Consider the following 22463-nt stretch of genomic DNA (forward strand, 5'->3'; position numbering starts at 1 on the left):
GTAATATGGGGTCTGTGTAACCCCCAGTATGTCTGGCAGGAGCGGCCACCTGCTCTTCTCTACTGATCGGCCATGCAGGAGCCTCGGACAGCTGGGTGACAACGCCGCGAGCTCTGCAGCGGTGGTCGGACTAAGGTACTGGGGAGCTTTTAGTTTATGGAGACATTTCTTTAGTGATAAATAAAAAAAGTTCCAATGTGTAAAAAACATAAAATCTTCAAAACAACAAGAAGTTTACAAAAATCTAAAATGACAGAAACATTAATAAACTTTATATGAACGCAGAGGATTCCTGGCGGAAAAAGAGAAAACATCGGGAAGAAGTTTCTATTTTACAAACTATACACAAGTCCCTTCCGAAGCTGCGGCGATGGTCACATGACACGGGGCGATGGCGGCTTCTCGCCCCTCAGGAGCTCTGGACGGCCCAGACCAGCACCTGGTTGTAGGACGCGGTGAGGAGAAGGTTCCCGGACGGAGACACCCGGCACAGATGGACGCCGTCGTCGTGAGCGGAGAAGTCCTGCCGCGTGCCGGCCGAGGAGTCGATGACGCGCAGGAGACGCTCTGAGAGCAGACACCACACCGTTACATAACCCAATTTCTCACCGTTTCCTATTCCTCCGGTTGCCATCGGTGACTGAGAACATCCAGAGGCGGAAAAGCGGCTCAGATCCAGTTAGTCTCACAGCTGAGGGTTTGTTACAGTTGTATCCAGTCTGTTCCGCAGCACAAATGTCCCTGCTGTCCTGTTTGTTCCAATGTATCGGTGCAGGGAGCAGCAAATCACAGGGCATTGTCTAGACTGCATCACACTGTAGCAAACCCTCAGCTGTGAGGAAGTACGACCTATGAACAGTTCCCTTCACTGACAGCAAGCAGAGATCTTTCTCTCCCGGACTTACCGCTGCTGCCGGTGACCAGGAGCGACGCCGCCGGCGACATGGACAGAGACGTAGCAAAATGGGACAGAGGGATCCGGAGCAGAACCTGCAGGAAAGATGGGGAGAAAAGTCACACCCAGGGCCGGCGGGGACAGGACGCGTGCCCACAGAGTGCCGGGGCGGGGACAGGACGCGCGCCCAGAGAGCCGGAGCAGAGACAGGACGCGCGCCCACAGAGTGCCGGGGCAGAGACAGGACGCGCGCCCACAGAGTGCCGGGGCAGAGACAGGACGCGCGCCCACAGAGTGCCGGGGCAGGGACAGGACGCGCGCCCACAGAGTGCCGGGGCAGGGACAGGACGCGCGCCCACAGAGTGCCGGGGCAGGGACAGGACGCGCGCCCACAGAGTGCCGGGGCGGGGACAGGACGCGCGCCCACAGAGTGCCGGGGCGGGGACAGGACGCACGCCCATAGAGTGCCGGGGCGGGGACAGGACGCGCGCCCAGAGTGCCGGGGCGGGGACAGGACGCACGCCCAGAGTGCCGGGGCGGGGACAGGACGCGCGCCCATACAGTGCCGGCGGGATCTGGAGGGCTCGAGGTCAGTACCTGTTTCTGGGCCAGGCTGTAGAACAGCGCCTCCTTCTCCATCCCGAACCCCGTATACACTACTGTACCAGGCTGCCATGGACAGAAAGCGGCAAGGGTGGGAACTGGCGAGTCTGCGTCCTGCAGAGAAAGACAAAGCAGTCACCCGGAGCTCCACTGCACCTTATACTCTAGTCACAGCCAGAGCTGCATTCACCGAATTCTCCAAATAAACGGACCGGCAGTGCAAAGCATTCTGGGAGACTTAGGAATCCATTGTACACGTATTACACCTCACCAGCAGGCGGCGCTGCATCTTCAGTGCTCACAGGACAGCAGCGGTACTGCGCATGCAGCTCCAGAGATAACGCCACGTATCAGTGCCGCTCTCGGGCACCGCTGCTCACCTTCTCACTGTCCGGTGCCGGGAAGCTCAACCAATCCATGAGCTCGCACTTATCCTTCGCCCAATCAGAGGCCCAGATGCTCACGCGCCGATCTAAACTGGCAGCCAACCAGAACTCTCCACCGTCAAGGCCGAGCTCTTCAGGCTTTGGGAAGAAGGGTCAAAGACGTAAGAGGGGGGAGATGGTCGGAGGAAGTGGGGGGACGAACGGAGGAGGGGGGGTGACCAACGGAGGAGGGGGGGTGACCAACGGAGGAGGGGGGGTGACCAACGGAGGAAGGGGGGGTGACCAACGGACGAGGGGGGGTGACCAACGGAGGAGGGGGGGTGACCAACGGACGAGGGGGGGGTGACCAACGGACGAGGGGGGGTGACCAACGGAGGAAGGGGGGGGTGACGAACGGAGGAAGGGGGGGGTGACGAACGGAGGAAGGGGGGGTGACGAACGGAGGAAGGGGGGGTGACGAACGGAGGAAGGGGGGGTGACGAACGGAGGAAGGGGGGGTGACGAACGGAGGAAGGGGGGGTGACGAACGGAGGAAGGGGGGGTGACGATCGGAGGAGGGGGGGTGACGATCGGAGGAGGGGGGTTGACGAACAGAGGAGGGGGGGTGACGAACGGAGGAAGGGGGCGTGACGAACGGAGGAGGGGGTGTGACGAACGGAGGAAGGGGGGGTGACGAACGGAGGAGGGGGGGTGACGAACGGAGGAAGGGGGGGTGACGAACGGAGGAAGGGGGGGTGACGAACGGAGGAGGGGGGGTGACGATCGGAGGAGGGGGGTTGACGAACAGAGGAGGGGGGGTGACGAACGGAGGAAGGGGGGGTGACGAACGGAGGAGGAGGTGTGACGAACGGAGGAAGGGGGGGTGACGAACGGAGGAAGGGGGGGTGACGAACGGAGGAAGTGGGGTGACAACGATCGGAGGGGGGATGATCATGGCTCTCCAGCGTGTTACCTTCCTGGGGGAGAACTGGACGGTGCTGATCGGTGACCCCTTGTGATCGCTCAGCACGCGGATGGTCATCCCTGTCCGCGGGCTGCTCACCGCCATCAGACCGTCCTTCCCGCCGGACACCAGAACGTCACCTGTGATGATGAGAAGATGTGGTCACCGCACGCGGTCGTCGCGTCTGCACAGGACCCCGGGAGCTCGGCTCAATCACTGACCGGTGAGGGAGAAGGCGAGGGCGGTCACGGCACACGGGTGGGGGTGGATCTTCATCTCCATCTCAGTCTTCGTCACACTGAAGAAGCGGATGGTGCCGTCGCTGTACCCGGCCGCTATCCTCTGCCCGGACAACGGCTGGCGGCTCCAGTCCAGGCACAGACAGCTCTGCGGGAGACCACCGGGGTCAGGGAGCTGCGGTAAAGCCCCCTATGTATAGGGTGGTGGGGGTCCGCCATTACCTGGTTGAGGACTTGGAATTGCAGGAGCAGCTCGCAGCTGTGTAGTGACCAGACGCGCACGCTGCCATCCTCCCCGCACGTGGCGCAGTGCGTCTCCCCCGGACCCACCACCGCGCCCGTCACCTGCGGGATCACAAGACATGGAGTCCCAGCCTCCGCCATCCCGCTCTCCGGGAATCCTCCCGCGTCCTACCTTGTTTCTGTGGCCACTGATGAGGCGGATGCTGGTGCTCTCCTCCCAGTTGATGTACCACACGGTGCCGGCCGTGGTGCCCACGATCCCCATCTCCAAGGACTCATCAAATGTGGCGCTGACAATGGCGCCATCCAGAGTCATCTCTTGTTCCATGAGGACGGAGGACGAGCTACAGAGAGAGCGAGATGTCGGCTACATATACCCCAGCGCTGTCCCCAGACTGGCACGGTGACGCCCGGCTCGTACCTGGCACCGGAGCCCTTCTCCCGGAGCTCCTGCACGGCGGCCACAGACCAGAGCCGGATCCTGCGGGTGTTGCTGCCGGTCAGCAGCCGGTTCCCCCTGCACAGCAGGACGCCTGTGGGGCAGAGCGCAGGAATGAGCCCACGGTAACAGATGCACACGGCGTCCATGGCGGGAAGAGTGGGCTCTCACCTATCTCCCCCTGATCGGCCTCCCAGGTCATGAAGCAGCGGTGTGTCTGAGCGTCCCACACACACACCTGCCCGGTGCTGCAGCCGGTGTACAGCAGGGAGGTAGGGTTGTAGGTCAGCGAGGTCAGCTCTGCGGTGCCCACCTCGTCCGGGACGGCCGCGCTGTACACCTGGAACAGAAGGGACCACGCTGAGGACAGGACAGGACTCCTTCCCGTACTCCTCCTCCGCTCAGGGACGGGTTTACGCTGTATGCTCAGCCATCTGGGATTTATGGGGTCCTCAGCTCTCCGATGAGGCTGGTAGGACCCCTGGGACTTGCTGCTGCTGACGATGGAGCATATTGGGCGTTACCTTCATCTGACTCGATGTCCCGTTCTCCTCCACCCGCCAGAAGTTCACAGTCCTGCTGCCGACACAAGCAAAGGTGTCAGCGTGCAATGGGTTAAAGGCGGCGGCGTGCACGGGGTGGGACAGCGTGCTGCGAGCCAGCATCTCATAGGTCCGGGTGCTCCACAGCGCCAGGCTCCCATCTCTGAAGTCACCTGCATCACAGGAGACAGCGCATGGCTTAAAGGGGTTGTCCGCGACATTGATGGCCGATCATTGGGGTCAGACCCCCCGACAAACCAGGCGGTGTGACCCTCAGCGATCTCGCATCCCTCTTACCCACAGTGAGGAGCAGACGGTCGTCCCTGGAGAAGCTCATGGCCTGGACCTCGGTGCGGTGAAGCGTCAGGACTCGGAGACACGATCCTCCCGGAGAGTCCCAGACTCTGATCTGACAGAGAGAAGAACCGTCCCCAGATCCGGAGGAGGAGGCCAAGATCTGTGCGGAGGAGGAAGAAGGTGAGGTGGCAAAAGGCGGAGGACGAGGCGTCGGCGAGGCGCGGAGAAGGGGGAGGCAAGAGCAAGGCGCGGAGAAGGGGGAGGCAAGAGCGAGGCGCGGAGGAGAAGGGGGACGCAATAGCGAGGCGCGGAGAAGGGGGAGGCAACAGCGAGGCGCGGAGAAAGGGGGAGGCAACAGCGAGGTGCGGAGGAGAAGGGGGAGGCAACAGCGAGGCACGGAGGATGAGGGGGACGCAATAGCAAGGCGCGGAGAAAAGGGGAGGCAACAGCGAGGTGCGGAGGAGAAGGGGGAGGCAACAGCGAGGTGCGGAGAAGGGGGAGGCAACAGCGAGGCGCGGAGGAGAAGGGGGAGGCAACAGCGAGGCGCGGAGGAGAAGGGGGAGGCAACAGCGAGGCGCGGAGAAGGGGGAGGCAACAGCGAGGCGCGGAGAAGGGGGAGGCAACAGCGAGGCGCGGAAGAGAAGTGGGAGGCAACAGCGAGGCGCGGAGGACGAGGGGGAGGCAACAGCGAGGCGCGGAGGAGAAGGGGGAGGCAACAGCGAGGCGCGGAGGAGAAGGGGGAGGCAACAGCGAGGCGCGGAGGAGAAGGGGGAGGCAACAGCGAGGCGCGGAGGAGAAGGGGGAGGCAACAGCGAGGCGCGGAGGACGAGGGGGAGGCAACAGCGAGGCGCGGAGGACGAGGGGGAGGCAACAGCGAGGCGCGGAGGACGAGGGGGAGGCAACAGCGAGGCGCGGAGGACGAGGGGGAGGCGTTGGCAAAGAGGAGAAGGGGAGGCGACAGCAGCATTGGAGGGGGGGGGGGGGGTCAGCCTCACAGGAAGAGTCTGAGACCACTCACCGTTGCGTCGTGGCTCAGCGCCAGGGTGGAGATCTCCTCGCCGTGTCCGAGCCAGTGACGCTGGGATCCAGAATGCAGATCTTCCACCACGATGACGCAGCCAGAAGTGTAAGCGAAGAACCCTGCACGGGGGGAGATCGGGGGCTGCAATCACTCATTTGCTGCCATGAGCGGAAACCGTGATGTTCACATTCGGAGACCGATACAGCTGAGGGTTTGTTACAGTTGCATCCTCTGAGTTAATCATATCAGCAGCAGACATTGAAGAGCCGATTTGGGCCATAGACTGGATACAACTGTAACGACCCCCCAGCTGTGCGCAGTTAGATCGCTGCAGTTTTTCCATTCACTGACATCAAGAATAAACCTTGGTGCTTTACAACCCCGGGAGCCCCTACACTCGGAGGAATAGTGGGGGCTTCTGCCACCCTGGACGCCGGGCCCACGTCCTACCTGTATCCGGGTTCCACATCACGTTCCCGCGGCCATTACCGTTGTACCCGATGGCGGCTCTGAGCACCAACCTCTCCTGCCCGGCCGGAGGATGGCACGCCGCCTAGAAACCAAGAGGACAGGAAAGTCAGCAAGGAGCCCCCCCGACGCCTCCACACGGGGACTTGGCCCCTCGGTTCTCGCCGGCGCAGTCTCACCTTGGCGGGGCAGGAACTTTTGAAGCGAGGGGAGAAGTGCGAGTAGACGTCAGGACGTGGGGGGTCCGGGAGCAGATCTACGAAACAAAGGGCTGCGTTCCTCAGAGCACTACAGCTCCCAGCATGCCCAGACAGCCGCGGGCTGCAGACCCCCGTCACTAGTGTCGTACCTTGGTCGGTGCCCCCTCGGCTCCGGGTCGGACGGTTTTCTATGATGATCAGAGACGACTGACCGTCACTTTCCCCCGGATCTTGGGTTTCAACCTCTTCTACCTTCGACTCCCCCAGATCATCACTCCCATCGTCCGACTCTGCCCAGAAGAGCCACAGGTTAGCGATAACCATCATTATCCGGGGGCGGCCACGAGCGAGCGCGGGACCCCTCACCTGTGTGCTGTGCGCCCTGCACGGGGCTGATATCCAGGCGGGGAGGAGAGGAGATACACGGACGTGGCGCCGTCACCCGTGGCATCCAACTGGAGACAAACGTGGAGTCTCTCCTCTGATCACCACCATCTGCTGGGTGACAACATTTAAAGGGCTATTATATTTTAAAGGGATTGTACCGTCCCTTTAAACCATACGAGCCCCACTTACCTGTGCTGGAATGGAGGGTGAGGGGCAGGCGCCCCCTGATGGTAGACTGGCGAACAGCGGGCAGACCCCCTTCAGAGCTGCAGATAGCAGAGCTTTACATCAGTGTCAGCTAGCAGTCGGTGAATAGAGGCAGAGCGCGGCGCTCCGTACGATACTCCACCTGGTGTCCGCGGGGTCGGTGTCCGCGGGGTCAGGAGCCGCCTCAAAGCTCCAAATAAAGATGGCGTCTCCGGCAGTGATCACGTGCCGCTGATCCGGGGAGAACGCCGCTTGCTGGATGGGTTCGGAGTGTCCGATGAAAACCTGGAGGAGCGAGACGTGGTGAAGACAGAGCGGGCGACACAACATGGCGTCCTGGCATCGCAGCGTTACCTGCGGGCGCGAGGTTCCTGCCAGCCGGTGGTCCCACACCTTCACCACCCGGTCCCCGGCCGTCACCAGGTAGCGGTCATCCGCACTCACTGCCAGCGAGGAGCAGCATTCCTTGTGCACATGTGTGACCTGGGGGGAGCAGACGCGTGAGATGTGGTCGGCAGCGGCCCCCCATGGACGGCGCAGGCAGGACCCCGGGGTCACCTCTCTGCTCAGCCGACCAGTCGCGGGGTCCAGCCACAGGATCTTATTTCCAGAGGTGGACACCAGGAGGCGGTAAGGACGGAGGGGGCTGAAGGTGAGACCCCGAGCGCTGTCCAGGGTGGTGCTGTCCAGGTCCAGGATACTGACGTCAACCCGCAGGAGCTGGAAAACAGCAGCATTAAGTGCAAGAGCAGCGCTATTTAAAGGGGTAGTCAGTCTGGACAACCAGGTGATCAGGGACAGTATGGGGGAATAAGGTCTTTCCTGGCGAGTTACCTCATCTAACGAGCGGCCATCCATGACGGTCACCGTGTATTCTGAGGGTCCGACAAAGGCCAAGAGACGGCCATCTCTGCTGAGGGACAAAGCCTGCGGCCCCCGCTCCGGGGTCTTACACACCACGTTACCTGGGGGGTTACCAGGTACAATATGAGAGGCGGCCCACCTGCACCATTCTCAGCACCTCCGCTGACACACTGTAACAAGGCCATCAGCTGTATGAGAGGGATCCACTAAGAACAGATCCCGGGATCAGAATCCACTGACCGAGCACCCGCACGACGTGCTGCTCTCTGTGCCCGACGCTGTACAGGGCGAGCGACCCCAGCGACCCGCAGCTGTACATCAGCCCTCCGTCCGGGGAGAAGAGGAGGCCGGTGATGGCTCCGCGGTGCTGCCTGCTGGGAGAAGACGAGTCAGAGAGGTGGAGGCCGGGCACAGGCTGATGCGCGGCCCCCGGTGCTCACCTGTGTTCTGCCTGCAGAGCCGTCGCTGCCACATCAAAATACCGGACCACCCCGCTGCTGAAGCCGCAGGCCAGGGCCGGCCGGACGGGGTGGAAGGCCACCGTGCATGGAGTCTCCTCACCGGCCGTGAAGTCGTACAGCTGCAAAGATTAGAGCAAGTGGTGAGGCGTCAGCGCGTCCTAAAACACAGCAGAGCCGCGCACCAAAACACAGCAGAGCCGCGTCAGTGCATCACGTACAGAGCAGAGCCGCGTCAGAGCATCCAGTACAGAGGGGAGCCGCGTCAGTGCATCCAGTACAGAGCAGAGCCGCGTCAGTGCATCACGTACAGAGCAGAGCCGCGTCAGAGCATCCAGTACAGAGGGGAGCCGCGTCAGTGCATCCAGTACAGAGCAGAGCCGCGTCAGTGCATCACGTACAGAGCGGAGCCGCGTCAGTGCATCACGTACAGAGCAGAGCCGCGTCAGTGCATCCCGTACAGAGCAGAGCCGCGTCAGTGCATCGCGTACAGAGCAGAGCCGCGTCAGTGCATCACGTACAGAGCAGAGCCGCGTCAGTGCATCCAGTACAGAGCAGAGCCGCGTCAGTGCATCCCGTACAGAGCAGAGCCGCGTCAGTGCATCACGTACAGAGCAGAGCCGTGTCCCGTACAGAGCAGAGCCGCGTCAGTGCATCACGTACAGAGCAGAGCCGCGTCAGTGCATCCCGTACAGAGCAGAGCCGCGTCAGTGCATCCCGTACAGAGCAGAGCCGCGTCAGTGCATCACGTACAGAGCAGAGCCACGTCAGTGCATCACGTACAGAGCAGAGCCGCGTCAGAGCATCCAGTACAGAGCGGAGCTGCGTCAGTGCATCCCGTACAGAGCAGAACCGCGTCAGTGCATCCCGTACAGAGCAGAGCCGCGTCAGTGCATCCCGTACAGAGCAGAGCCGCGTCAGTGCATCCCGTACAGAGCAGAGCCGCGTCAGTGCATCGCGTACAGAGCAGAGCCGCGTCAGTGCATCACGTACAGAGTAGAGCCGCGTCAGTGCATCCAGTACAGAGCAGAGCCGCGTCAGTGCATCCCGTACAGAGCAGAGCCGCGTCAGTGCATCACGTACAGAGCAGAGCCGTGTCCCGTACAGAGCAGAGCCGCGTCAGTGCATCACGTACAGAGCAGAGCCGCGTCAGTGCATCCCGTACAGAGCAGAGCCGCGTCAGTGCATCCCGTACAGAGCAGAGCCGCGTCAGTGCATCACGTACAGAGCAGAGCCACGTCAGTGCATCACGTACAGAGCAGAGCCGCGTCAGAGCATCCAGTACAGAGCGGAGCTGCGTCAGTGCATCACGTACAGAGCGGAGCTGCGTCAGTGCATCACGTACAGAGCAGAGCCGCGTCAGTGCATCCCGTACAGAGCAGAGCCGCGTCAGTGCATCCAGTACAGAGCAGAACCGCGTCAGTGCATCCCGTACAGAGCAGAGCCGCGTCAGTGCATCACGTACAGAGCAGAGCCGCGTCAGTGCATCCAGTACAGAGCGGAGCTGCGTCAGTGCATCACGTACAGAGCGGAGCAGCGTCAGCGCGTCCCAAAACACAGCAGAGCCGCGCACCAAAACACAGCAGAGCCGCGTCAGTGCATCACGTACAGAGCAGAGCCGCGTCAGAGCATCCAGTACAGAGGGGAGCCGCGTCAGTGCATCACGTACAGAGCGGAGCCGCGTCAGTGCATCACGTACAGAGCAGAGCCGCGTCAGTGCATCGCGTACAGAGCAGAGCCGCGTCAGTGCATCGCGTACAGAGCAGAGCCGCGTCAGTGCATCACGTACAGAGCAGAGCCGCGTCAGTGCATCCAGTACAGAGCAGAGCCGCGTCAGTGCATCCAGTACAGAGCAGAGCCGCGTCAGTGCATCCCGTACAGAGCAGAGCCGCGTCAGTGCATCACGTACAGAGCAGAGCCGTGTCCCGTACAGAGCAGAGCCGCGTCAGTGCATCACGTACAGAGCAGAGCCGCGTCAGTGCATCCCGTACAGAGCAGAGCCGCGTCAGTGCATCACGTACAGAGCAGAGCCACGTCAGTGCATCACGTACAGAGCAGAGCCGCGTCAGAGCATCCAGTACAGAGCGGAGCTGCGTCAGTGCATCACGTACAGAGCGGAGCAGCGTCAGTGCATCCCGTACAGAGCAGAACCGCGTCAGTGCATCCCGTACAGAGCAGAGCCGCGTCAGTGCATCACGTACAGAGCAGAGCCGCGTCAGTGCATCCAGTACAGAGCGGAGCTGCGTCAGTGCATCACGTACAGAGCGGAGCAGCGTCAGCGCGTCCCAAAACACGGCAGAGCCGCGCACCAAAACACAGCAGAGCGGAGCCACGTCAGCGCTTCCTGTACAGAGTAGAGTGGCGTCAACGCATCACAAAACACAGCAGAGCCGCGTCAGCGCGTCCCGTACAGAGCGGAGCCGCATCAGCGTGTCCCAAAACACAGCAGAGCGGAGCCGTGTCCCGTACAGAGCGGAGCCGCGTCTCAAAACACGGCAGAGCGGAGCCGCGTCAGCGCATCCTGTACAGAGCGGAGCCACATCAGCATGTCCCGTACAGAGCGGAGCCGCGTCAGCGCATCCCGTACAGAGCAGAGCCGCGTCAGAGCATCCAGTACAGAGCAGAGCCGCGTCAGAGCATCCTGTACAGAGGGGAGCCACGTCAGCGCGTCCCGTACAGAGCGGAGCCGCGTCAGAGCATCATGTACAGAGGGGAGCCACGTCAGCGTATCCCGTACAGAGCAGAGCCGCGTCAGAGCATCCTGTACAGAGCGGAGCCACGTCAGCGCATCCCGTACAGAGCGGAGCCGTGTCCCGTACAGAGCGGAGCCGTGTCAGCGCATCCCGTACAGAGCCGAGACTGAGGCACGGGGGGCCGCTACCTGCTGGAGGGAAGCCACGTCCCAGATCCGGATGGTGCGGTCCTCGGACACCGTGGCGATCTGGCCGTGACACGTGGAGAAGGCGAGCAGAGCGTCGGTGTGAGAGCGCATGAGCGTCTGGTAACCCCGCGAGGGAACGTCCAGGACCCCGACTTCTCCACTTCTAGTAGCGGACAGGACACGCAGACCATCGGGGCTGATGGACACAGAGCTCAGCGGACCCTCGTGCTCTGCAGGGCAGACGTGTCAGTATACATCCGATATGTGACCCCTATAGAGACCGGATTCACCTAAACTCACCCGCCTCTAGGAAGACCCCAGAGAAGTCTAAGGGCCACAGGCGCAGGGAGCCGTCCTCCGAGCCGGTGGCGCAGTAGGTGGCAGAGACACAAAGGCTGTTTATTGCCACGCCAGGACCTGTGGTGGGAGAGACCCCGTCAGGGAGCGGAGCCGATCCCCGAATACCAAGGACCTCTATGATAATAGTGAACAGTATGGCGGCGGCCGCACTATGTGGCGGTCTTACCTGAGCTGAAGGTCATCTTCTCCCGCCGCTCCCCGTGTGGTGTCGGAGGCAGCTGTAGGCGGCGGACATGACGCAGCACCACGCTCTTGTAGTCGATCTCCAGGATGTGCCCGCTGCGGCTGCAGACATACCTGCGGGTGACAGCACAGAGGTAACGGACGAGCGCCGGCATCCTGCCGCCACGATCCCTCACTGACCCCAACTTACAGCGTCCGCTCGTCAACTTCTCTCTCCGGACTGTGCCCAACCTCGAACGCCAGGTCTGTGAACTCCAGGTTGTGGTACTCGGCCAGATTCACCGGGCAGGAGCGCAGAGCGCCGTTACGTAGCCGCCATAACCGGACATTGCCCCGACCACAGGAAACCATCCTGGGGACAGAGAGGACACAAGGCAATGACGGAGGAAAGCCGAGCTCTAACTGACCCCAAACCATCACCGAGGGGCCGCATCACCCCAACAATACAACATGGCCGAAACACAAAGTACCTGGTGTCATCAAAGAAGGCGACCTTCATAGTCTGTATATCCACATCTGTGTGAGCCTTCGCCAGGACGACAACCTCCCCACCACGGCCGGCCCGAGACGTGTCCCACACCACCACCATCTGAGGGGGAGCGACACCGGACACATCGTACAGACCCTCAGAGGAACCGTCTGCACACACCTCATGTTATACCCCAGAGCTGCACTCACTATTCTGCTGGTGCAGTCACTGTGTACATACACTCACTGGCCACTTTATTAGGTACACCTGTCCAACTTCTTGTTAACACTTAATTTCTAATCAGCCAATCACATGGCGGCAACTCAGTGCATTTAGGCATGTAGACATGGTCAAGACAATCTCCTGCAGTTCAAACCGAGCATCAGTATGGGGAAGAAAGGTGATTTGAGTGCCTTTGAACGTGGCATGGTTGTTGGTGCCAGAAGGGCTGGTCTGAGTATTTCAGAAACTGCTGATCTACTGGGATTTTCACGCACAACCATCTCTAGGGTTTACAGAGAATGGTCCGAAAAAGAAAAAAAATCCAGTGAGCGGCAGTTCTGTGGGCGGAAATGCCTTGTTGATGCCAGAGGTCAGAGGAGAATGGGCAGACTGGTTCGAGCTGATAGAAAGGCAACAGTGACTCAAATCGCCACCCGTTACAACCAAGGTAGGCCTAAGAGCATCTCTGAACGCACAGTGCGTCGAACTTTGAGGCAGATGGGCTACAGCAGCAGAAGACCACACCGGGTACCACTCCTTTCAGCTAAGAACAGGAAACTGAGGCTACAATTTGTACAAGCTCATCGAAATTGGACAGTAGAAGATTGGAAAAACGTTGCTTGGTCTGATGAGTCTCGATTTCTGCTGCGACATTCGGATGGTAGGGTCAGAATTTGGCGTAAACAACATGAAAGCATGGATCCATCCTGCCTTGTATGGAGCATCTTTGGGATGTGCAGCCGACAAATCTGCGGCAACTGTGTGATGCCATCATGTCAATATGGACCAAAATCTCTGAGGAATGCTTCCAGCACCTTGTTGAATCTATGCCACGAAGAATTGAGGCAGTTCTGAAGGCAAAAGGGGGTCCAACCCGTTACTAGCATGGTGTACCTAATAAAGTGGCCGGTGAGTGTATATTACATTACTGATCCTGAGCTATATCCTGTATTATACCCCAGAGCTGCACTCACTATTCTGCTGGTGCAGTCACTGTGTACATACATTACATTACTGATCCTGAGCTATATCCTGTATTATACTCCAGAGCTGCACTCACTATTCTGCTGGTGCAGTCACTGTGTACATACATTACATTACTGATCCTGAGTTACCTCCTGTATTATACTCCAGAGCTGCACTCACTATTCTGCTGGTGCAGTCACTGTGTACATACATTACTGATCCTGAGTTACATCCTGCATTATACCCCAGAGCTGCACTCACTATTCTGCTGGTTCAGTCACAGTGTACATACATTACATTACTGATCCTGAGTTACATCCTGTATTATACCCCAGAGCTGCACTCACTATTCTGCTGGTGCAGTCACAGTGTACATACATTACATTACTGATCCTGAGTTACATCCTGTATTATACCCCAGAGCTGCACTCACTATTCTGCTGGTGCAGTCACTGTGTACATACATTACATTACTGATCCTGAGTTATATCCTGTATTATACCCCAGAGCTGCACTCACTATTCTGCTGGTGCAGTCACTGTGTACATACATTACATTACTGATCCTGAGCTATATCCTGTATTATACTCCAGAGCTGCACTCACTATTCTGCTGGTGCAGTCACTGTGTACATACATTACATTACTGATCCTGAGTTACCTCCTGTATTATACCCCAGAGCTGCACTCACTATACTGCTGGTGCAGTCACTGTGTACATACATTACATTACTGATCCTGAGTTACCTCCTGTATTATACTCCAGAGCTGCACTCACTATTCTGCTGGTGCAGTCACTGTGTACATACATTACATTACTGATCCTGAGTTACACCCTGTATTATACCCCAGAGCTGCACTCACTATTCTGCTGGTGCAGTCACTGTGTATATACATTACATTACTGGTCCTGAGTTACATCCTGTATTATACTCCAGAGCTGCACTCACTATTCTGCTGGTGCAGTCACTGTGTACATACATTACATTACTGATCCTGAGTTACCTCCTGTATTATACTCCAGAGCTGCACTCACTATTCTGCTGGTGCAGTCACTGTGTACATACATTACATTACGGATCCTGGGGTACATCCTGTATTATACCCCAGAGCTGCACTCACTATTCTGCTGGTGCAGTCACTGTGTACATACATTACATTACTGATCCTGAGTTACCTCCTGTATTATACCCCAGAGCTGCACTCACTATTCTGCTGGTTCAGTCACAGTGTACATACATTACATTACTGATCCTGAGTTACCTCCTGTATTATACCCCAGAGCTGCACTCATTATTCTGCTGGTGCAGTCACTGTGTACATACATTACATTACTGATCCTGAGTTACCTCCTGTATTATACCTCAGAGCTGCACTCACTATACTGCTGGTGCAGTCACTGTGTACATACATTACATTACTGATCCTGAGTTACATCCTGTATTATACTCCAGAGCTGCACTCACTATTCTGCTGGTGCAGTCACTGTGTACACACATTACATTACTGATCCTGAGTTACATCCTGTATTATACCCCAGAGCTGCGCTCACTATTCTGCTGGTGCAGTCACATTACATTACTCACGTTCTTCCCGTGTCCGTCTTTCCCGACTCCGCACAGTCCGGCTCCGCTGTGTGAGAAGCTGGAGGAGACATGATATCACAGGGTGAGTGCAGTACCCGCTTGGCCCTGCTGGGGGCAGAGTTCCCCTGTGCAGCACTGACCTGAGGGAGGACACGGAGTGGACGTGGGTCCTGAACATGGAGATGCAGCCGCCCCTCTCGAAGTCCCAGAGCCGCACCATGCTCAGGCTGCCCGTTTGTGCGGAGGCCAAGAAGGAACAGCTGCCATTAAACGCCAGGGCCGACACCTGCAGGAAGAGGAGGCGGTGATGGAGGCGGCGATCAGCGGCACAGAACAGCGGCACACACCAGCGGCACACACCAGCGGCACACACCAGCGGCACACACCAGCGGCACACAACAGCGGCACACAACAGCGGCACACAACAGCGGCACACAACAGCGGCACACAACAGCGGCACACAACAGCGGCACACAACAGCGGCACATACCAGCGGCACATACCAGCGGCAGTCGCAGGTTGTTCCGGCCTTTACCTTGTCAGTGTGACCCAGGAAGAAGCGCTGATCTCCGCTCCGCACATCCAGCACCACGATAACAGCGTGACAGGGAAAGACCACCGAGCCGCCACAGCCGGTCCACAGGGCCTGCAACACAGGAGGATGGGAGTAGCGGTGCTATCAGGACACTACAGGGGACGCTGGGAGTAGTGGTACTATCAGGACACTACAGGGGGCCCTGGGAGTAGTGGTACTATCAGGACACTACAGGGGACGCTGGGAGTAGTGGTACTATCAGGACACTACAGGGGATGCTGGGAGTAGTAGTACTATCAGGACACTACAGGGGATGCTGGGAGTAGTAGTGTTATCAGGACACTACAGGGGATGCTGGGAGTAGTAGTGCTATCAGGACACTACAGGGGATGCTGGGAGTAGTAGTGCTATCAGGACACTACAGGGGATGCTGGGAGTAGTGGTACTATCAGGACACTACAGGGGACGCTGGGAGTAGTAGTGCTATCAGGACACTACAGGGGATGCTGGGAGTAGTAGTGCTATCAGGACACTACAGGGGATGCTGGGAGTAGTAGTGCTATCAGGACACTACAGGGGATGCTGGGAGTAGTAGTGCTATCAGGACACTACAGGGGATGCTGGGAGTAGTGGTACTATCAGGACACTACAGGGGACGCTGGGAGTAGTAGTGTTATCAGGACACTACAGGGGATGCTGGGAGTAGTAGTGCTATCAGGACACTACAGGGGATGCTGGGAGTAGTAGTGCTATCAGGACACTACAGGGGATGCTGGGAGTAGTAGTGCTATCAGGACACTACAGGGGATGCTGGGAGTAGTAGTGCTATCAGGACACTACAGGGGACACTGGGAGTAGTAGTACTATCAGGACACTACAGGGGACGCTGGGAGTAGTAGTACTATCAGGACACTACAGGGGATGCTGGGAGTAGTAGTACTATCAGGACACTACAGGGGACGCTGGGAGTAGTAGTACTATCAGGACACTACAGGGGACGCTGGGAGTAGTAGTACTATCAGGACACTACAGGGGACGCTGGGAGTAGTAGTACTATCAGGACACTACAGGGGACGCTGGGAGTAGTAGTGCTATCAGGACACTACAGGGGATGCTGGGAGTAGTAGTGTTATCAGGACACTACAGGGGATGCTGGGAGTAGTAGTACTATCAGGACACTACAGGGGACGCTGGGAGTAGTAGTACTATCAGAACACTACAGGGGACGCTGGGAGTAGTAGTGCTATCAGGACACTACAGGGGATGCTGGGAGTAGTAGTGCTATCAGGACACTACAGGGGATGCTGGGAGTAGTAGTGCTATCAGGACACTACAGGGGACACTGGGAGTAGTAGTACTATCAGGACACTACAGGGGACGCTGGGAGTAGTAGTACTATCAGGACACTACAGGGGACGCTGGGAGTAGCAGTGATATCAGGACACTACAGGGGATGCTGGGAGTAGTAGTACTATGTCACTCACACATCGCTCTGTGCAGCCTCCGAAGCCGATGATTTTCTTCAGTTTCAGGATCGGATCAGGTAGAAGCTTCTGGAAGATAAAACAAAAGGTAAATGGGGCGTTAGTGAAATGTGGCCCCATCGCCCCCCGCTGCGGCCTGCGCTCTGTAGTCCTCACCCGGCCCCCGGGGTCTGCAGATAACGGCGCTGGTCTGTGGGATGTGATGTGCGCGACCTGTGAGAGGAAAAAGGGTTAAATGGCTGCAACCGGCGGAGCCCACCCCAAGTATGACAGAGCCCCCCGCCAGCCAGGGGCCCCCGCACCACGCCAGCCAGGGGCCCCCGCACCACGCCAGCCAGGGGCCCCCGCACCACGCCAGCCAGGGGCCCCTGCACCACGCCAGCCAGGGGCCCCTGCGAGACAGGGCGGGCAGCATGAGGTGATGGATGACCCCTGACTCGCCTTCTCGGTGTCCGGGTGTCTGTGGACGGTGAGGTTCTGTCCTCTGGACGCGTACACATGGATCCCGCCATCGTCCTCCTCGCCGGCGCTGCTCCCCCCCTCGGTCTCTTCCCGCGGTCTCCCGTGTACAGACAGGTGGCGCTCGGGAATGGACTCCACTTGTACGGGGGCGAAGCGAGGAAGCTGAGGGGCAGAGGACGAGGAGAGTGAGAACAAGCGCGAGTCAGCGAGCGCGGAGACATGGAGGAAGGACGCACCGGTCTGGGGGTCGTGATCTGCTGGATGAGGGAGACTCTGTCCTGCACTGGTTTACTGAGGGTGACAGAGCGGGGGCGCTGCCGAGCAGGACTGCGGATCGGAGGGGCCCCTGTAAGACAAGACACCAGTATGATATACAGTCATCAGCAGAATAGTGAGTGCAGCTCTGGGGTATAATACAGGATGTAACTCAGGATCAGTAATGTAATGTATGTACACAGTGACTGCACCAGCAGAATAGTGAGTGCAGCTCTGGAGTATAATACAGGATGTAACTCAGGATCAGTAATGTATGTACACAGTGACTGCACCAGCAGAATAGTGAGTGCAGCTCTGGGGTATAATACAGGATGTAACTCAGGATCAGTAATGTATGTACACAGTGACTGCACCAGCAGAATAGTGAGTGCAGCTCTGGGGTATAATACAGGATGTAACTCAGGATCAGTAATGTATGTACACAGTGACTGCACCAGCAGAATAGTGAGTGCAGCTCTGGGGTATAATACAGGATGTAACTCAGGATCAGTAATGTAATGTATGTACACAGTGACTGCACCAGCAGAATAGGGAGTGCAGCTCTGGAGTATTATACAGGGTGTAACGTCACATGAGGAGCACTGTGGGTAATCACAGGGGTTTCTTACCTGGGGTGGGGGACGGCGTCTCTCCCTTCTGAATGGAATCGTAGGGTAACTTGGAAGCATCAGAAGGAAATCTGGAAGAACAGTAATTTCCTTCTTACAATGTGATGATCGGCAGCCGGCGCTCAGCAGGAACCTATAACCTGTCAGATGTCGTCAGAGGCTCGGTGATCGTTGTCCCGTTACCTCCACAGACACATGGTGGCACAGTGCACATCTCTGTACAGCAGAAGCTTCTTCTCTAGTGCCCTCCCGGCTATTTCAGCACGAGGTCTCACTTCACAGCCGGGAGGTGATGGAGCCCAAATGTATCTGAAAGGTGAATCTCGTGGCTGTAGGAGCGGCGTGGACTCACCTTATGAAGTCGTACAGGTCCTGCCATTTCTCTCCTTTAGGAACCGGAAACGCCATCTCGCGGGGCATCGGGGCGAAACCATTCTGTAAAGCCTTGGACTGCCGCGCCTCGTGATAGGTCACCTCTGGAGGGAGAGCAGGAATGGAGTGACCCTTTAAGCTGCCATGTTGGTACAATGTGAGAACCACTAGCGCCCCTTTATTACCCTGATGCCCTTTCATTTAAAGGGGCATCATGTAACCCCGGGGCAACAGTTGATGCCCAGATGTGGGTACAAAGTGGACATCCCCTTTAACCCCATGTTCTGTTTTTTCCTCCCAGAGCCATAAGCCCTGACACGTCTTACCGGGGTTGAACACCAGATCGCTGGTCACCAGGTTCTTCACCAGCAAGTTGGAGCAGAGCTTCACGGTCCTCAGGTGGCTGTACCTGCGACTCAAGTACATGGACAGGATAGAGCGCAGGTCCAGCAAAAGGCAGGTCCACCGGGAGCCTGAGGGGGCCGGACCCACCAGACCTGGAGGGGAGATGCGAGAGGAGGATGATGCCCACCGATCAGGAGCGTTCATGGTCACACAGGACCTCTGCGCTCACCGTGGCGGGCGCCCTGCGCGGTGCTGTCATACACCGAGCCCTTCACTGCTCCGCACACAAACGGGAACTGCAGCCACGTGGTGGTCGACTTAAACTCCTTAAAGAGGTTGGAGAAGGAGATCCGAATGGTCTGACCGTCCTGGAAGAGAAAGACGTGACGAGCGCCATTCACAAGGATGTAACCCAGCTTTCCCAGAATCAGGGGTAGCGAATGTCACCCAGCTTTCCCAGGATCAGGTATAATGGATGTACAGTGCGTTGCGAAAGTATTCGGCCCCCTGGAACTTTTCAACCTTTTCCCACATATCATGCTTCAAACATAAAGATCCCAAATGTAAATTTTTGGTGAAGAATCAACAACAAGTGGAACACAATTGTGAAGTTGAACGAAATTTATTGGTTATTATACATTTTCGTGGAAATTCAAAAACTGAAAAGTGGGGCGTGCAATATTATTCGGCCCCTTTACTTTCAGTGCAGAAGTTCATTGTGGATCTCTGAATGATCCAATGTTGTCCTAAATGCCTAATGATGATAAATATAATCCACCTGTGTGTAATCAAGTCTCCGTATAAATGCACCTGCTCTGTGATAGTCTCAGGGTTCTGTGTGAAGCACAGAGAGCATCATGAAGACCAAGGAACACAACAGGCAGGTCCATGATACTGTTGTGGAGAAGTCTAAAGCCGGATTTGGATACAAAATGATTTCCAAAACTTTAAACATCCCAAGGAGCACTGTGCAAGCGATCATATTGAAATGGAAGGAGCATCATACCACTGCGAATCTACCAAGATCCAGCCGTCCCTCTAAACTTTCATCTCAAACAAGGAGAAGACTGATTAGAGATGCAGCCAAGAGGCCCATGATCACTCTGGATGAACTGCAGAGATCTACAGCCGAGGTGGGACAGTCTGTCCATAGGACAACAATCAGTCGTACACTGCACAAATCTGGCCTTTATGGAAGAGTGGCAAGAAGAAAGCCATTTGTCAGAGATATCCATAAACAACAAGCCACCTGGAGACACCAAACATGTGGAAGAAGGTGCTCTGGTCAGGTGAAACCAAAATCGAACTTTTTGGCAACAATGCCAAATGATATGTTTGGCGTAAAGGCAACACAGCTCATCCCCCTGAACACACCATCCCCACTGTCAAACATGGTGGTGGCAGCATCATGGTTTGGGCCTGCTTTTCTTCAGCAGGGACAGGGAAGATGGTTAAAATTGATGGGAAGATGGATGGAGCCAAATACAGGACCATTCTTGAAGAAAACCTGTTGGAGTCTACAAAAGACCTGAGACTGGGACAGAGATTTGTTTTCCAACAAGACAATGATCCCAAACATAAAGCAAAATCCACAATGGAATGGTTCACAAATAAACGTATCCAGGTGTTAGAATGGCCAAGTCACAGTCCAGACCTCAATCCAATCGAGAATCTGTGGAAAGAGCTGAAAACTGCTGTTCACAAACGATCTCCATCCAACCTCACTGAGCTCGAGCTGTTTGCCAAGGAAGAATGGGCGAGAATTTCAGTCTCTCCATGTACAAAACTGATAGAGACAAACCCCAAGAGACTTGTAATCGCAGCAAAAGGGGCCGCAACAAAGTATTAAGTTACAGGGGCCGAATAATATTGCACGCCCCACTTTTCAGTTTTTGAATTTCCACAAAAATTTAAAATTACCAATCAATTTCGTTCAGCTTCACAATTGTGTTCCACTTGTTGCTGATTCTTCACCAATAATTTACATTTGGTATCTTTATGTTTGAAGCATGATATGTGGGAAAAGGTTGAAAAGTTCCAGGGGGCTGAATACTTTCGCAAGGCACTGTAACCCAGCTTTCCCAGAATCAGGTGACAGCGGATGTAACCCAGCTTTCCCAGATCCCTCTGGATGACCCCTGCCCGCTCCCGTCTCACCTCGGCGCTCACGTCTACGTGCACCACAAAATGCTTCCCGGGGATCGGTCTGAACAGCAGGTAGAGGTGGCGGCCGCTCAGCCCCAGACTCTGGGAACTGGTCTTGGGGAGCTGGATGTAGTTGCCTGCGGGGACGGCCCCCCGGATCTTGTACACGGTGCACTTCAGGCCTCTGTCCTGCGGCAGGAAGAAGATGATGGGGTGAAGGAGGCCATAGGAAGGAACAGCTGCAAACGTGCTGATTAATGAGGGGCGCGTGGTCCATGGCGATGTGCGGCGGCCCCCGACATACGTCCCTCCAATACTAGAACAGCTTGGAAAATAACATGGAGGCGGTTACCATGACAGCGGTGACATCGCCCTCCCGGCTCGAACGCTTCCACTCGTCCAGCTGCACGTGCTTGAAAACGTTCACATACGGGTGCTGCCAAACTGTGCGGGGGGAAACGAGGACAAGTGAGACCCCAATATACACAACGCCCCCCACAGACACATCAGCAGTGCCCCCCACATTATATGTGACCTCTATATTACACACAAGCACCCCCCAGACCCCTGAGTGCAGAATCCGACCCCCAGGACCCCTGAGCGCGGGACACGACCCCCAGGACCCCTGAGTGCAGAATCCGACCCCCAGGAACCCTGAGTGCAGAATCCGACCCCGGGACCCCTGAGTGCAGAATCCGACCCCCGGGACCCCTGAGTGCAGAATCCGACCCCCGGGACCCCTGAGTGCAGAATCCGACCCCCGGGACCCCTGAGTGCAGAATCCGACCCCCAGACCCCTGAGTGCAGAATCCGACCCCCAGGACCCCTGAGTGCAGAATCCGACCCCCAGGACCCCTGAGCGCAGAATCCGACCCCCAGGACCCCTGAGCGCAGAATCCGACCCCCGGGACCCCTGAGTGCAGAATCCGACCCCCGGGACCCCTGAGTGCAGAATCCGACCCCCGGGACCCCTGAGTGCAGAATCTGACCCCCGGGACCCCTGAGTGCAGAATCCGACCCCCGGGACCCCTGAGTGCAGAATCTGACCCCCGGGACCCGAGTGCAGAATCCGACCCCCAGGACCCCTGAGTGTGGGACACGACCCCCGGAACCCCTGAGCGCGGGACACGACCCCCGGGACCCCTGAGAGTGAGACATGACCCCCGGGACCCCGCACCTCCAGACATGGCTTCAGGCTGCAGCTTAATCCTCCCGCCGCGGCCAACTGTCTACACAGTAGTGACGTCATCGCGCTGCCCTAACGACGGCTCCAGAGCATCGCCCCGCCCCCTGGAGACCGGGCGCAGGCTGATGGCGTCACTGGCGGCGTCTGCTGTTGCCAAGCAACCGCTCACGTCTCTACCGTGGAACACGTGCT

The 22463-nt window shown here is 57.5% G+C and overlaps 1 protein-coding gene across 6 annotated transcripts; it reads right to left on the minus strand.

Annotated features, from left to right (window-relative positions):
• Nucleotides 1–250: 250 nt before the first annotated feature.
• WDR90 (WD repeat domain 90) lies at nucleotides 251–22371 on the minus strand. Of its 6 annotated transcripts, none has more exons than XM_077274209.1 (43): nucleotides 22263–22371; nucleotides 21438–21529; nucleotides 21098–21274; nucleotides 19170–19308; nucleotides 18922–19092; nucleotides 18576–18699; nucleotides 18224–18294; nucleotides 17576–17685; nucleotides 17319–17501; nucleotides 17034–17090; nucleotides 16878–16946; nucleotides 15394–15504; nucleotides 14999–15144; nucleotides 14859–14916; nucleotides 12087–12205; nucleotides 11807–11968; nucleotides 11600–11730; nucleotides 11374–11490; nucleotides 11074–11303; nucleotides 8175–8314; nucleotides 7975–8105; nucleotides 7705–7835; nucleotides 7429–7590; nucleotides 7225–7353; nucleotides 7013–7155; nucleotides 6853–6929; nucleotides 6643–6774; nucleotides 6426–6566; nucleotides 6256–6332; nucleotides 6059–6161; nucleotides 5606–5727; nucleotides 4588–4747; nucleotides 4273–4463; nucleotides 3920–4088; nucleotides 3731–3842; nucleotides 3482–3653; nucleotides 3289–3411; nucleotides 3049–3214; nucleotides 2837–2967; nucleotides 1879–2022; nucleotides 1493–1612; nucleotides 906–990; nucleotides 251–567 (listed from the first exon to the last, which is right to left on the minus strand). In XM_077274209.1, the coding sequence occupies exons 1-43, from the start codon at nucleotides 22270–22272 to the stop codon at nucleotides 410–412; spliced, it is 5496 nt and encodes a 1831-aa protein (XP_077130324.1). In that variant the 5' UTR covers nucleotides 22273–22371; the 3' UTR covers nucleotides 251–409. The 6 variants fall into 6 exon arrangements, with proteins under 6 accessions (XP_077130324.1, XP_077130323.1, XP_077130321.1 ...); XM_077274208.1 differs by having other exon boundaries at nucleotides 7975–8108; XM_077274206.1 differs by having other exon boundaries at nucleotides 7225–7590.
• Nucleotides 22372–22463: the final 92 nt, after the last annotated feature.

This window comes from Ranitomeya variabilis, chromosome 7, assembly GCF_051348905.1.
Source record: "Ranitomeya variabilis isolate aRanVar5 chromosome 7, aRanVar5.hap1, whole genome shotgun sequence".
Lineage (NCBI taxonomy): Eukaryota > Metazoa > Chordata > Amphibia > Anura > Dendrobatidae > Ranitomeya > Ranitomeya variabilis.